The sequence below is a fragment of the Archocentrus centrarchus genome, chromosome 18, assembly GCF_007364275.1.
Source record: "Archocentrus centrarchus isolate MPI-CPG fArcCen1 chromosome 18, fArcCen1, whole genome shotgun sequence".
NCBI classification, from domain to species: Eukaryota; Metazoa; Chordata; class Actinopteri; order Cichliformes; family Cichlidae; genus Archocentrus; species Archocentrus centrarchus.
In genome coordinates this window covers 23,820,723-23,837,079 of record NC_044363.1, presented here as the reverse complement: position 1 = coordinate 23,837,079, position 16,357 = coordinate 23,820,723, and the positions used below count along the sequence as shown (strand labels likewise).

The 16,357-nt window shown below is 41.0% G+C and overlaps 1 protein-coding gene across 3 annotated transcripts; it reads right to left on the bottom strand.

The window, feature by feature from the left end:
- Positions 1-2,495: 2,495 nt before the first annotated feature.
- Positions 2,496-16,035, bottom strand: LOC115797144 (oxysterol-binding protein 1-like). Of its 3 annotated transcripts, none has more exons than XM_030753630.1 (17): positions 15,719-16,035; positions 14,009-14,181; positions 13,694-13,902; positions 12,671-12,833; positions 12,288-12,399; positions 11,974-12,157; positions 10,455-10,572; positions 10,100-10,157; positions 9,702-9,866; positions 7,637-7,882; positions 6,816-6,936; positions 6,570-6,673; positions 5,450-5,545; positions 4,852-5,039; positions 4,146-4,381; positions 3,989-4,027; positions 2,496-3,875 (listed from the first exon to the last, which is right to left on the bottom strand). In XM_030753630.1, exons 2-17 carry the CDS (start codon positions 14,143-14,145, stop codon positions 3,733-3,735), a joined length of 2,319 nt encoding a protein of 772 aa, XP_030609490.1. In that variant the 5' UTR covers positions 14,146-14,181; positions 15,719-16,035; the 3' UTR covers positions 2,496-3,732. The 3 variants fall into 3 exon arrangements, with proteins under 3 accessions (XP_030609490.1, XP_030609493.1, XP_030609491.1); XM_030753633.1 differs by having other exon boundaries at positions 10,100-10,154; XM_030753631.1 differs by lacking the exon at positions 15,719-16,035 and adding an exon at positions 15,481-15,654.
- Positions 16,036-16,357: the final 322 nt, after the last annotated feature.

Here is a 16,357-nt window from a genome sequence, read left to right as displayed (position 1 = left end):
ATTCTTGAATTGTCTTACTCAATGCTGATCTGTTAAATATCAGCAAACGTACTAGTCTGCTCCTTCCATTTTAATGTTGAACCTTTACATGTAATTTGCTTTTTCACCTTTGCGGTGGTAGGTGTATCATTATCAATTATTATCTCCAATTAACACAGAAACAAGGAGGTCAGATTAGGCTGGCAGAAACCCTGCAAAAAATTCAATGGACAGAGGAACAAGAATAATGAACTTGTACCAGAATAATGGGAAAAATATGGAGAAGAAGGGAGGAAAAAAACATACCACATCAGGCAAGGCATTGGCATTTATGGCTGCCAGTGTTACCAGGTCGCTAGTAAATATACACTGCTCAAAAAAATAAAGGGAACACTTAAACAACACAATATACCTCCAAGTAAATCAAACCTCTGTGAAATCAAATTGTCCACTTAGGAAGCAACACTGATTGACAATCAATTTCACATGCTGTTGTGCAAATGGAATAGACAACAGGTGGAAATTATTGGCAATTAGCAAGACACACTCAATAAAGGAGTGGTTCTGCAGGTGGGGACCACAGACCACTTCTCAGTACCTATGCTTTCTGGATGATGTTTTGGTCACTTTTGAATGTTGGTGGTGCTTTCACACTCGTGGTAGCATGAGACGGACTCTACAACCTGCACAAGTGGCTCAGGTAGTGCAGCTCATCCAGGATGGCACATCAATGCCAGCTGTGGCAAGAAGGTTTGCTGTGTCTGTCAGCGTAGTGTCCAGAGGCTGGAGGCGCTACCAGGAGACAGGCCAGTACACCAGGGGATGTGGAGGAGGCTGTAGGAGGGCAACAACCCAGCAGCAGGACCGCTACCTCCGCCTTTGTGCAAGGAGGAACAGGAGGACCACTGCCAGAGCCCTGCAAAATGACCAGTAATGGTGTGGGGTGGCATTTCTTTGGAGGGCCGCACAGCCCTCCATGTGCTCGCCAGAGGTAGCGTGACTGCCATTAGGTACCGAGATGAGATCCTCAGACCCCTTGTGAGACCATATGCTGGTGCGGTTGGCCCTGGGTTCCTCCTAATGCAGGACAATGCTAGACCTCATGTGGCTGGAGTGTGTCAGCAGTTCCTGCAAGATGAAGGCATTGAAGCTATGGACTGGTCCACCCGTTCCTCAGACTTGAATCCGATTGAGCACATCTGGGACATCATGTCTCGCTCCATCCACCAACAGACTGTCCAGGAGTTGGCGGATGCTTTAGTCCAGGTCTGGGAGGAGATCCCTCAGGAGACCATCCGCCACCTCATCAGGAGCATGCCCAGGCATTGTAGGGAGGTCATACAGGCATGTGGAGGCCACACACAATACTGAGCCTCATTTTGACTTTACATCAAAGTTGGATCAGCCTGTAGTGTGTTTTTCCACTTTACTTTTGTGTGTGACTCCAAATCCAGCCCTCCATTGGTTAATAAATTTGATTTCCATTGATGATTTTTACGTGATTTTTGTTGTCAGCCCATTCAACTTTGTACAGAACAAAGTATTCAATGAGAATATTTCATTCATTCAGATCTAGGATGTGTTATTTGAGTGTTCCTTTTTTTTTTTTTTTTTTTTTTTTTGAGCAGTGTAGTAGTTCCATGTGACTGCTGATGGAAGCAGCAGGAATGAAGCACTGTGCTCTCTATTCAGATTCAGGCAAATCTGATCAGACAGTGCTTCACAGTCTCGATCAGGGATCCTCACATCCAGGCTTCAACACACCTGAGTCAAATATAGAAGTCATTAGCAGGATTCTGGAAAGTGTGACTAAATTCTGAGGAGGTAATTCAGCCATTTCATTCAGGTGTGTTGGATCAGAGACCGATCTAAACGCTGCAGGACACCAGCACTCAAGGCCTGGATGTGAGGATCCCTGGTCCAGATGTATAAAAACATACTGCAAAAATAACTCAAGGTTTTCTCAAAGAAATGAAAGGTCAAGTCAGTCACCTGATCTCAACACCTGGTTACTGAAGACAAAACTGAAGGCAGGGAGCCACAAACATGCAGCAGCTGAAGGTGGAGGCGGTAAAGGCCTCACAGAGCATCCCAAGAGAGGAAACAGTATTTGGTGACATTCCAGACTTCAGGCAAATTTCAGGGCTACACGATACTTTTGTAAAACCTCTTGAAATAACTATGGTGTACAAAACTACAAACCTATGGACTTAACTAAATGTTTGAAAGAACTGATATAGCTAACCTTCACACTCCCAGATTAATAACTTAAAAAAAAAGGTACTGTTTTACATTAGAGCATTTATTTTAGATTTTTTTGTTAAAACAAAATACTGAACAATGTCACATCTCCCCTCTGAATCAAGTACTGAAACTCCCTTTTTTCTGTAAATGAAGAAAGCCTTCTACCAATATTGAGAGGAACCAAAAATACAAGAAAAAAAAACATTACAGCCTTAATACTACAATATGATTTTTTTTTATACATTTATAAAATCAGTTATTTTATAATGCAATGATTTTAAATTCTTTATTCTTCATTTTTAAGTACACTTACAAACAAAATTATGAAATGCACACACACACACACATACATATATCCTGTGTTTTTGGTGTCAAAATGTAGTTGCATATGTATGAACATTTATTTCATTCACTCATTTGTCTGTTTTACAGTCAATACAAAAGCACAGCAAGCATCCCACACCGTTTAAAAACTTGTATTCTACTTTTACATTTTTTTTTAAATTTTTTTTTTAAACAGCCAACTTGGTTACCACTTGACTAAAAAAATGGCAAAATATTATTCCAGCATTGTGAAAAAGGGTAGTTTAATTATTTATTATTGAAGTAAATTAGAATGTGAGATTTTCTCAACACTGGAACTTTTTCTTTTGCCATTTCTGAATTACTTTTCCAAAGTTTGTACAAGAAATCAGCTGTAAATGCCAATATTTTATCCACACTGTGATGTAAATGCAAGTAAGTGCAGGTTCTTCCTTTCTAAGGCAAAGACAAAGTTTTTAGGGCTTGTAACCACACCATAATTTTACCACTATTCTTCCCATTAGGCCTTGGTAAAGAAACATACCCAAAATAAACATGAGTGTGAAAGGTAATCTTTTTTTTAAAGCACACTGCATCGCACAGCGGCCCTGTTGTAAAGTGATGGAAGAGCAGATAAGCAATCATACAAAAGAGCACACTACAACCATTACCTCATTACATTAAGACACTAAATCAGAGATTAACAAAAAAAAAACAAAAAAAAAAAAACTTGCTAAAGTCTTGAAGGCCACCAGTTGACATTTCAATAAAAAATACTTTTAATCACAATCAGGTTTTATCCCCTTTTTTATTTATTACCAAAAGTTATTACCAGACATGGTATGGATGACAACAGGAAAACCCCAAAATCACTTCAAATGAAAAGCTCATGATCTGAAAGAATGAACAAACTTTATTTGGAAGCACTGCTCATTTCACGTCCTCCCACTTGTGCTCACGTGACAAAAAGCACCCAAACCGCAAAGAAATTTTTCATTCCAGTCCTCCCAGATATGTGACAGCAACAAGGGGGACACCAAATATGAGCCGGGGGAGAGAAAATCCTGCCCTCACTGTGGAGAGCAGTGACCATCCTGGAGATCTCTTAGAACAGAGAGCCACTGGAAGGAAGCAGCCGTCCAAGAAGGGGAGCAGCAGGCCTTTGATGTTCAGTCTCTTCAGGGCATTTCGCAATCAGTGCTGCGATCAAAATATGTTGGGGCAACCCTCCCAGCTTCCGCGTTCCTTAGCTTCCCAGTAGCCTCCCTTATAGATGTGAACCTGCTCACCTGTGATTGGGTCCTCGCAGCGCTCGAACCAAAGTGCCATGTAGTTGTCGTGAGGTGCACCTGAAAGAGGGTAAAAAAAAAAAAAAAAATAGTTAAAGAACTTCTAGCTAGAGAAACATGAATCTAACCATGAGGTGCAGACAGTTTAAAAGATCAGAAAAAAGAATACTTGCTTTTCAGGGAGGGATCAGTAACAGAGTCCTCATCCACAGCTTTTAGGGGGAGAAAAAACAAAGGGGGGGTGTCACAGAGATATTTTTACCCCATTATTCATGATTTTGCCCCTGCAGAGCAGAGAGGAGTAAAGAAGGAAACAAGTTTGAGTCTAACCTTCTTCTGATTGGCTGGAGGTGCGCTGACTTGCAGCCTCCCTCTCCCTCTCACGGCGCGCGCTGCGCTGCTTCTCCTCGAGCCGCTGCTTCTCCGCATTGGCCTCGTCCCAGCGACCGTCTTCCATTAAACGTTGGTCGGGTCGGCGTCGGCTGTCGGTGGGAGCCACGCCCTCCTCTGGCTCATTCAGGGTTAAAGCCAAGGCAGTAAAGTAGTACATGGTTTCTGCTCCCTCACTGAGGACAATGACGGAAAACAGCAGCGCTTTGAGACAAAAATCTGTCAGATATATGTCACACAAACTACACCCATTTAATGATGACAACCATGTTTTTGTGTAAGGTTAATTTTTACTTCAAAAGCTGAAGGTCACAGTTGCTTCTTAGGTTCAAAAAAAGTTCTCAATTTTGTTTTATTGTATTTTAAACAGTTTAATATGTTATTGTTGCATGCCTTAACACACATAGAGGTCTAACTTTAATGTAAGATGCTGATTAGCTTTTTTTTTTTTTTTTTGTTATTCTTTGTGAAGTTGGCATTGGTTCAAAATCAGAATTCCAGGAAAGCAAAAACAACACACAGCAACAAGAATAGATGGGATAGCTTGTCATCAATTACTGGCTTAGAAGTTGATATTTACATAAGATGGGTAATTGACGCATGTCCCAGTTTTACAAATACCCAGCTTTGCTGTGACAGCACTTACGGTAAAGGGTTTCTTCTCCACAACTCTCTGGCTTTAAGTGTCTGATAGACTGTCTTCTGTTTGCCCTCGGTGCCGTTCTCGCCTCCTCGGCTGCTCTGCATCACCCTGGAAAACTCCATCTTCTCGTCCCACGTGCCCGACAGCACGTAGTGCGCCTTTCCATCTTTATCCATCACCACACCGGTCACCTGAAAACAGAAGAGAGGGAGTAAGCAGAAGAGCAAAGCATCATGATCCATCGAGCACAATGGACAGGGGGACAGAAAAGAGTGTTAAATACAACAGCAGTTTGATTAAAATCCTAACACACTGTAATTACTTTATTTTCCTGTTAGAAGTTTTTTTTGTTTGTTTTTTTTTGTCAGAAGGAATCAAAAAAATGATCAAAGTAAAACACAGCATAAGGTAACTGCAGACTGTAAAAGCAGCTAATATAGACATAATCTAGATAATGTGATAAAGGAAACCCTGTATAATAAAAGGTGCCTGTTTATTGTGCATAAGATAATTAAACTTAGAACTTGATGCACCAACTATGTGGATAGCGGGGTAGAGAAACACGAGGACTAAATCTTTCAGTCTCCTGCATCTTTCTCACCTTTCTGGCTACATCTCTGGAGAAGTAGCTGTAAGGAGCAAACTTCAAATGGCAGCGGTCTCCAGTGGTGTGGTTTACTACGTCTATCTCGCCAGACTGGAAGAGAAACAAATGGAAGTACAGTGAGGAGGGAAACATCACAATATCAACTGGATGAGTATTTAACTTAATGCTTGAGTTAAGTAGTATTATAGTACTGCACAGCTAAGAGTAGAGTTAAAATAAAAATGAGAACTGGGATTATTAAGCTTGAGAAAGAAGGTTTGAGTCTGTTTCTGAATAAAGACACAGCTTTAACTGACCTCAGGTCAGCAGGCAGTTTATTCCAAAAAACAGGACCACAATAACTGAAAGCACCCTCAGCACACTTGGCTCTAATTCTGGGAACAGTTCAAAGATCTCCATCTGGTGACCTGATGACACTGAGCAAATCAGAGATGTACTAGGTACCCAAACCTTTGAGAGTTTTATGAACTAATAAAAAGGACTTTACAGGTAAGTCTATGTTGAACTGGGAGCCAATGAAGGGACTTCAGTGCTGGGGTATGTTCACGTTTCCATATGTGTGTACGGATTCTGGCTGCTGCATTCTGAACAAGCAGAAGTCATCCTACTGATGATTTGGATCATTCTCAACCCGGTGCAGCACCAGGCGATCATCCACTAGCTAGAACCCTGAACCTGCTCGGTATGAATGCATGGGCCAATTTCTCTCAGTCACTTTGAGAATTAGCAACTTTTGATTTCTTGTAAGTGGTTGAAATCAGTTCTGGTGCCCTTATTAAAATGATTGTCAAAACTGAGATGACTTTCCAAAATGATGCCAAAGGTTCTGGCTTGGTTGCTGTGTTTCATAGAAAATGTCTCTGACAACAAATATTCAGTAAGGGCGCAGCTCAAAGTACCTTTGTATATTGTGTACGTGCACGAGTTCAAAGAAGTTTAACTACATAATTCCAGCATACCAATGCTAGCTGTGTGTGTGTGTGTGTGTTTTGTTTTTGGTATCCACCCTACAAATCAAGATCACCGCACCAACTAACTGGAGCAATTAGTCGGTGTCAAGTGTCGCTTCTTTGGCACTTTTCCTAGCATGTGGGGGGTGGGGTGGTGGGCTCACCTGATCGATCCATAATTTTCCAACGATTATGTTGTGCACCGTGGTGGTAACTTTCTTCCATGTGTAGTGATTATTGCTCTTCTTAAAGACTGCGTGAATTGTGCCTGCAAAACAAATTGTGAAATTATTATGAAAAAATGTGGACTGGTACACTCCTCTGTCAATCATAAATTCTGCATAGATCTTTTGTCCTCGGCAATGTGGAAGAACAGCATGTTTTATACTCTGAACCAGGCTGTCTCTTACCCAAAGGCATAATGGAGAGGTATTTGCCCCTGAACTTGCTGGCAACTGTGATTTCTTGCCTCAGGGTCCAGCCACGATCGGAGATGGCATGATGTGCAGCTGCTGGCGGGTGGTGACTCACCTGGGAAAAAGGTGACAATTGATTCAACAAAGCAATGTGCTATTCTTTGTAGATCTGAGTGACTCCTAATAGATGTGACTCAAATTTAGTCTAATAAATCTGAAATGTGACATGAAAAATAATTTATACAGCGGCATCAAATTCTACGCTGTAAATCCAATTATTCTCCTCATCATTAAACATGATTTAAACTTTTTACACACACACACACACACACACCACACACACACACACACACACACACACACACACACACACACACACACACACACACACACACACACACACACACACACACACACACACACACTATTTAAGCATCCATTTTATTTCCTCCTCCACAAATAAGCTTTTTCAGGATGAACCAGTGACTTTAGAGTGTTTTAGGTTGGTGTAATGAGCCCAAATTTATTACGTACATTTTAAAAAAAAACAAAAAAAAGTGACCACTTCAGGTCTCTACGTAAATTTAAAAAATATGATGTTTTTTCATTTCTGATCTGATTTGTAAACAATTCTGGTTCCCTGTTAACATGTGTAACCCCAAATTCACAGAAAAAAGAAGCACAATTGTCTCCTAATGCTGAGTCAGTGGGATATATTTTTTTAATTCGTTCTTCCTGGCATTCAGTCTATCTTGAGTTTCACTTCCTGCTCGAAAGCCTTCCAGTCTCTTGTTTGTTTGTTTTTCTTCCCTCACCTGCTCACAGAGGGAGCGGTAGCCACTTTCTTTCTTTCGGTCCAGCTCATATGTTTCTCCCAGCAGAGGGTTGAAGGGCTTTCCTGTGCGGTAGACGGTGGTTGAGTATGCGGAAACTGCGAAGGCAGCCACGTAGCACATCTGCTCCAAAGAGTTCTGACACTTAGCAGCCTTATCCAGCAACTCGTGGTACTCGAGGTCCTCAGATAACCGTTGCAGCATGGAGATGGGCTCATTGAAATTAACCTAGAAAGCAAAATGAGAATATTCAACTATAGTTGCATTCTGTATAATTGCCAGTAACCAAGCTGATAGACGGATGGATGGTCTGATCCTGAATCAAAAAGTTAGACTGGGTAGAAGTGACCACAGGCTGATCTATTCAATTCAGCTCTATATTATTCTCTGTTTACTAGACTATGCACTGCTTCCTTCTGGGACAGCTTTGACAGCACAGAGGAAGCTAACAGCAAAGCATCAGCAGTTTTGAGGTATTTCACACTTGATGCTATATTTTGTGACTCAACCACAAACTGTGGTCAGTTTTGTGTTCCCTCTTCACTTCTTGGAAAGCTTTTATTACAGTTACAGTGACAAAGAGTTATTATTAGTATAATCATGTGTCTCTGGTCTGCTCTACTGTGAATGAAGTAAATTTAGCATAGTCACAAATGACAAAGAACAGCATAGACTCTCACACTGAGCTGAAATCAAACAAATGCAAATAAATTCTTACATAAGACTTTTTGTTACAGAGGATCTCTTTAGTAAACAGAAATATATATGGCATTCATTTGTTCTGTTGTACAAATTTAGGAAACAATGTTTAAATCACTTAACATCTACCAGGTCACTGGCAGTCAATCTAGAGTAAAAGTTCGCCAGTTTAGCATGCAACCAGAACAAAACCCAACCCTATCCCTAAACCTCAACCATAGACAGATCACCGGTGATCTGGCGGAATGTGAGATGTTAAGTTGAGCCTCATGTTGCCTTACACATAAAATACTGATTCCCAGACGCTTCTTTTCAGTGAGAAGCACTGTATTGGATCTGTACTGTAGAAGATCTGTACTGGCTAATGGCAGATACCGAAAGCCAAGATAACTGTATTTATATGTGAACGGGGGGAAAAAAGCTGGATCAGTGCATCCTCAACTTAAAATCTGATTTTGGAAACATAAATGTTCTAACAAAATTGTCCAAATGTGTTCCAACATGTCAAGTTATAAAGCATGCAATTAACACAAAATGCTTTAAAAAAGAAATGGTTTCTCCCTGCTAGGCTGTACTTAGCTGACATGCATATTCACATGTTTGTAGCAGAGACACACAACAGAGTCTTTGTTATGACTGAAGCCAAGATGATGCAGTCTTCAGCTGACAGAGGCCAAAGCCAAACATGGGCTCAGTTATCTCACCAATGATCAAGATGAAGGCCTGACACATATCTGTGTGTCTGGACTCTATGGTGGCACATTTTAGGATTTAAGATCTCCTGACTCAGATCTTAAGTGTGACCTGCAGTGTGTTTCACGAATAAACAAAACTTGATCTTAGTAGATTTGTCGATAAATATATTTTCATCTTCAAAAGCTCTCACAGAATGTCGCTAACCCTGTACAGCAGAAAGGAGGCTCCAGCTTCATGATGGGTTGCTTTAACTACACAAACTAGCGAAACATTATTAGACTTCATAGGCAGTGATAGGTTGGGGTAGGAGGGGTGTTACGAGGCACACAAACACTCTTATAAATTGAATGTTATGAATAAGATGCTCTGCTGTAAGTATTTTATCAAAGTTCTTTGTGACTGAACATTAAATTCAATTTTCACAAAAGGAGCAAAGAGATTGTCCACAAGTAAACTGATCAGATGTCCTTTTTAGATGGATGAAAAACAAAAATTTTAAAATGTTAACATATTTGGGCGACCCATAAAAAAACCCCACAACAATATGAAAAGAGAAGCTAATGGGGGTTGCACAGATGGATGAGCGAGAGAGGCAACAAACTTTCAGTGACTCTGACTGGATGTTTAGGAATCTGTACAACAAAACACTTACAGGCATCGGGATCTTAGACAGCTCTTTGCCGATGCAGTTTTTCATGATGCTCCAAAGGTTGAGAGAGTAGTTTGGTTTGTCTGGGATGCGTTTCCGCCTCTTCTTCAAGGGTACTAACTCCTGGGAGGGGGACTCCTGGTTCATCACAAGAGGCTCCTCATTAAGCTAAGAGGAAGAAACATCTATCAATAAACACGCTGGAAGTGAAAACAAATCTTTGTCCAACAGCTCCCTTTGAGTCAGTGTTAAAAATAGTTTTCATTCATTACCACAGCAATAAAATCATGCATGAATAAACCTGTCATCCTATTGCAGCTTTTCACTTAACCTCTGTTATCTTAAATGACGGGATTCAATATTAAAATAAGATTTCAGTGATTCAGACATTTGAGGCCTACCGATTGGTCATCAGCACATATTTCACTGTTGAAACCGCTGATACTACTGCTCGACCTTCTGTGAGAGATAAAAAAATAAACACATTTTGTCAGCGACACAGAGGTTGGTAGACAATCAGGTATTTTAACAGACGTGTCACGAGAGGAATTTAAACTAAACTAAACAAAACAATCCATGACAACACAATGCCCGACTGGCTTTAGGAAACTACATACTTAAATGGAATACAAGGAAGTGGTCTGAATACATAAATAAATAAATAAAAAAAAGGTAAGCCACACACAAAGTCTTAGGGAAACATGACTCAGTGACAGGTAAACATGTGTTTGGGGGGGTTAAGGAAAAGATACTAACTTGTGGAACTGGGGGTCCGCAGGTACAGTGATAAACTCCGGAGCCTCCTCCATGGCATCAAAGAATTCATTGTCGTCATCCTCGTCACTGGCCTCACCTTTCCCTGGCCCAGCTGCACCTTAACAAAAACAACCATCAAAGTTTTTCCATATACGGAAACTGAAATGTGATTTTCCAAGAATATTAAGAATTGAATGGCATTTAATGTTAAAAAAAGAAGGACAAAAAAAGCTGCAATCCTTCACATCTGCTAATATGGGATGATGTATTCATTAGAAATTTTGCTTGGGAAAACTGGCTTAAACAGCTACCTGATAATTAACAGTAGATCCCAACCTGTGGTTCGGCCAACAACTCATTCATTTTACAAGTTTAATGAATTAGAAAGAAATCTTTTTATTACTACATAGTGCCATTGTTAGTTTCAGATCTTGATTTTATTTTCCTTGTTTCCTTGTGTCTCATCACAAAAGCTGCAGTAACCACAAAATCTTTGTGGATTGAATGCCAACCACAATTTAGCATAGCCCTGGTTCACTTGACAAAAAGCCAGTGAAATCTTTCCCAAAGGCTTTCGGATTACTGCTGAAATTAATCTCCGTGGGAAATGAAGTTAATGATACTTATAAGTTTTGCTCAGGAATACTCTCAACAAGCTGACATCAATTTGATCATTTTGGATGCATATAAACCCAATGGCAGGAAGTAAAACAGTAACATTAGCCCATAATTAAACTACACCTCAGAGGCATTACTTTAATGTCACCACCTGTGTGTGCGCCTGTGTTTGGCATAATGCAGCTGAATGTCTCTGCTTCTGCAGAGTCATTTAGCCACTTTGAAACAAAACTTTACAGGAGTTCCCTGACTTCAGGACAAAGGAACAGGAAGTGCAAAAACGCTGATGGTGAAATTATGGTTCAGTGGTGGTAGCACAATGACAGCCCGCACACAGCTTCGGGCTGTGCATCTACCTACAGAGAGCGTCTGTTATCAGATAAGGGCAGTGTCATAACTATGTGATACAACCAGTCTCTGGGCTACTCTTGTTTACACTGTTGTCATTTTATCAGGCAGCCAAGGAGAATAGTGAAGTTTTAACACATAAAGAGTTGAAGTGAAACTGAGTGTTAAAGGCAATGAAACTGCAGCTGTGCTTATCATGCTGTATTTTTTTTTTTTAAACTACGAGGTTTTTTTCATCCTTCTTCCACTCCTGGTAAACTTTGCTGTTGCCCCCTTCCCTGCTCCTGCCCACTTGTCAACCAGTCAGCACACAACGTCATCCACATCAAGCACCGTGCAGTTGGGATTTTGGAGGACTGGACAAGAGCATGTATGAGGTGGCTGAAAACCCCTCTCCCCCTCTCCCCTTTTACACCGGATGCCCTTCCTGACAACTCCAAAGGGGATAAATGAATACCATAAAGATGAAGCAATAAAGAAACAAAGTAAAGAGAAACAACACTAAGCTAGGAAACAACTCTTTCCCATTGTGCTTGTCAGGGTCACAACTTACTTTTATTGTCTGGACTAGCATTAGCCTGTGAAGCCCCCCTGAATGCTCGCTCTAGGTGATTGTGCTGTTTGGCCAGTTGCTCTAAAGTCTCCTCCAGCCTCACTCTCTGCTCCCGCTCAGCCTGCAGGGCCTTATTCCATCGCTTGCTGTGAGCTTGAGCTAGCGCCAGGAAGTCTCGGCACGCCTGAGAGACAAAATTACCAAAACACTTTTGCAAACTGCTGTGCAGTAAGAGAGTGACATGGTCTCCTCTGATCTATATTATAAATTAATGAGGCAGAGGTAGACAGACTGAAGAAGGTTGTGACACTTACATTGATCATGGCGTTAGAGGTGATGCGGAACAGAGTGGCTCTTTCTGTCACCTGACGAATCTTATCCCCGGCCTCTCCAGTCAGACGTAAACCATCCAGTTCAGCTAAGGACCTGAAATAATTTGAATTTTGGGTGTTTGGACAATATGTAATCAATTTACACATCAATGGCTTTATAATAGGCTCTTCTGAGCACAAAACATCTGAACATGTCACTGAATGCCAAAGCTACAGAGTTATTACTTCAAATTTTGAGGGGTTTTTTTCTGAATGTTAATCATGTGCGTATTTGAGTCATGATACAACCTTCCTAGGTAGACAAGTAGAGACGTGCCATGTATTAGCCTGAAGATTAAAGCAAAAAGCACAAGTTCAAGTCTGACCTCTGGAGGGCAGAGCCATGCTTTGAGATCAGGTCGTTGCAGGTGCTCAGATCCTCCACTTTGTTGCCCAGGGTTCTGAGAGCAGACTGGACTTCTGAATTTTGTGACCCCCCACCTTGTGCAATGCGTGGGGATGATGATGAGAAGTCATCGCCTGAGTCATCTGTTAAGAATTCAAACAGAGAAAAGCAAAACAATCAATTCAAAAATTGCTTTCTCATACCCATATCTAACTCACTCACTGCCTCCGATTAGAAAAATTACACTCACCGGTTTTTTTATTAGGTACACTGTTGTGCATGTTGCAACTGCATGTTAACCAGTTTTCTAATCAGCCAATCACACTGAAGCAACTAAGTGCATTTAGGCATGTAAACATTGTCAAGAAAACCAGCTGAAGTTCAAATCAAGCATCAGAATGGGGAAGAAAGGTGATTTAAGTGACTTTAAACGTGTCATGGTTGTTGAGAAGATATCCAGTGAGCAGCAGTTCTCTCAACAAAAATTGATGTCAGAGAAAAATGGCCAGATTGCTTCAAGCTGATAGGAAAGCAACAATAACTGAAATAACCAACTGAAGTAGTTGAAGAACCAACTAAGCATCAACCACCACAACCTACCTGAGTATTGCTGTTGACCATGTCTATCCTTTTATGTACCCATCTTCTGATGACTGCTTCCAGCCATATCACAAAGCTCAAAACATCTCAAACATGACAATGAGTTCACTGCACTCAAAAGGCCTCCACAGTCATCAGACCTCTATCCAATAGAGCACTTTTGGGATGTGATGGAACGGGAGATTCACATCATGGATGTGCAGCTGACAAATCTGTAGAAACTGTGTGATGGTGTCACGTCAATATGGACCAAAATCTGAGGAATGTTTCCAGCACCTTGTTGAATTACGTACAAAGGGAAAAGGGGTCCAACCCAGTACACAGAAGGTGAACCTAATAAAGTGGCTGTGAGTGGAAATAAGTACACAAGCACTAAATAATTCCTCTATTTTGTCTGTTTTACCTGACTCTGCCTGCATGCGGACCGCTTTGGCTTTAGCCAGTTCCAGGGCAGTGATCCATCTCTGACGTTCCACCTCACAGCTGGCCTTCAGGTGATATGTTTGTGCCCCTCCATTGGAGATGACAAAGTTGCAGGCATCATCCACAGTGATAGTAGCTGTGGCCAAGTTGATTGTGCCTCGACATGTGTGACCCATCTCCGCCTGGGTTCTGTAAAGAATTACAAGAGCATCATTTGACTTTGGGAATAAAATGCAACTAAATAGAATAATATACATGTATTTTAACTATACCAATGTTTTGCAGAAAAGTGTACCTGTAGTATGACAGCAGCCCATTGCTCAGTACAAACCACCTCCGCTGATACCCCTTGATGTAATTTGTCCACTTGAACACCCATCCTTTGTATGTGTCTCCAGCAGGGGTGGGAGTGGGGGTCTTGGTTTCTGACATCACACCCCTTAAACTTAAGCTACAGACTGGAGGAACCTTGAGGGGCAGATTGAAAGTTTTAGTACTTACATAACAACACTGACTGAAACAGTGAGTCAGTTAATCAACAGTTCATAGCTTTGAATTCTCAGGTGTGGCCGTTCTCACTGTTTTGATTAAATTTAAGCCTCACCTTTGTAAGGCTTAGATTTAAATCAACCTTGTTGTTGCAGTCTGGGTGAATCAGGTTTGGAACAATCTAGGTGATGACAAAGGTTACGAAAACAGTGACTTGTTTTAGATCACTTGCTTGACATCCAGTTGTTGTTTTTTCAGCTCTCAATGCCATTTGTCAAAGTCTCCTTTGAAAGGTTCTATTTAAATAAAGTCTTATTATTATGAATTCTGATTTGATTCATCAGCACAAAGGCTGACAAGCTTTGTTTTGTTTTCCCCTCCAACAAAAGTTTCACAAATTTACTGTACTGGGCTCCTAAAATGTAAAGATTAACCATTATTTTATAACCTGAGTATACAGACCTGAATATCTGCAGAATTTAGACTGCTGGTCTAAATTTAATGTTAGTTTGAGTGGTGTGAAATCAAATTCCCATTTTTTGACATTCTGAAACACAAACAATTCATCCAGATAATCATTTAAACTGACTACATCCCAACTTCCAGACTGAACTCCATTTATTTTCTTCCACTTATCCAATTCAGGGCTGTGGGGGGGCTGGAGTCAATCCCAGCTTCCATAAGGCAAGAGGCAGGGTACCCCCTGGACAGGTCACCAGTCTGTCGCTGGGCTAACACACAGAGAGAATACCATTCACATCTATGGACAATTTAGAATAACCTAACCTCACTAACTACATGTTTTTAGTAATGCAGTTGTTAGCAGTGCTGCTTCACAGCTGCTTCACAGCAAGAAGGTCCTGGGTTCAAATCCACCATTTCTGTTTGAAGCTTGTAGAACTTCCAAGGAGACAGTGGGATCTCTCTCGGTACTCTGGCTTCCTCCCACAGTCCAGAAACATATTGAACTCCTTTAATATAATTAGTGGGTGTCAACACTGATCTTTGAGTGTGGAGTAACAGGTCAAAGGTCGACCAAGAAATCAGTACACACTGACTGCTTACACGTTTTACCAATAAAATTAATCTTTGAATCTGAGGAAGAAATTAATAAAGCTGAACAGTTTGTCTTCTTACTTGGAAAATAATCTAAACATTATCCGTTGACAGATATCAGTCTAATTAAGTCTAATGCTCTTTTAAATAAATATGACAGTGGTTTAATAATTAAGGAAACAACTGTTATTCTAACAGAAATAAGTTGATAACTCAACATACAGACGGGCTTGACACCAGAGGTTAGCTTACATTAGCTCCACTTAAGAGAAATCGGAGTCTCCGTAATAACAAGTGATCGCTAACAGGAGCTAAAGTGAACAAACTCAATCTGACATGTTTGCTCCATGTTCGTTAGTTGCCGTGTGCATATTTGAAAAGCAGTGCAATGAAGAGCGACCATTAAAGCTTGGCTTCATCATGAGCTAGCTTTCAAATGCGCCGATGGCTAAATGTTTACCTTGACGTGTCCAAAATGAAAGATCAGGCAACCAGCAGCCGGGCGAAGTCACTGCTAACTCTGATACCCATACGACACTGTGACTAGCTCAGAAGGCTAACAGAAAACACAAGACAGCTAGGGGAGAAAAACAAATAAGCCGAACACGTCGACGACAACAGTAGTGCGACTTTAAAACACAGTGACAGCAATAAGTTTTATTGCTGTCTCTCAAAATTCGCGTGTAAAGCGTTCATGCTACGGCTGCGCACACGGACAATTATCTAAAGCTAGCTAGCTACATCTAACTGGCCTAGTGTTAGCTCGCTAGTTACACCCGGTGCAACCCGACTACGCCTCCGTGTAGAAACACAGCTATGGCTGGCTACGTTGGTTAGCATTAAGCTAAACTCCCTACCTTGGCACTTTTAATGCATTTATTTAGTAGCAATCGCTACATTATTTGCAGTTAAAGCATCTACAGTTAACAGTTCATCTTAGCAATAGTGACTTTGATGTTAGTCTAACGCATCACCTGGGAGAGAAAAAAATGAAGTTTAAGGAGAATTACACGCGAGGCAATGCCTACGTGGAATGTTTTTAATCATCACATCTCTAAACTAAGGAAAACCCGTTCGAGGTTCATCACATGCAGGGCAC

Coding starts and splice junctions, on each gene's coding strand:
- LOC115797144 (XM_030753630.1), bottom strand. CDS start 14,145: ATGTCAGAAACCAAGACCCCCACTCCCACCCCTGCTGGAGACACATAC. Junction 12,834..13,693: donor CCGCATGCAGGCAGAGTCAG/GTAAAACAGACA, acceptor AATTCTTAACAG/ATGACTCAGGCGATGACTTC. Junction 12,400..12,670: donor CATGGCTCTGCCCTCCAGAG/GTCAGACTTGAA, acceptor AAATTATTTCAG/GTCCTTAGCTGAACTGGATG.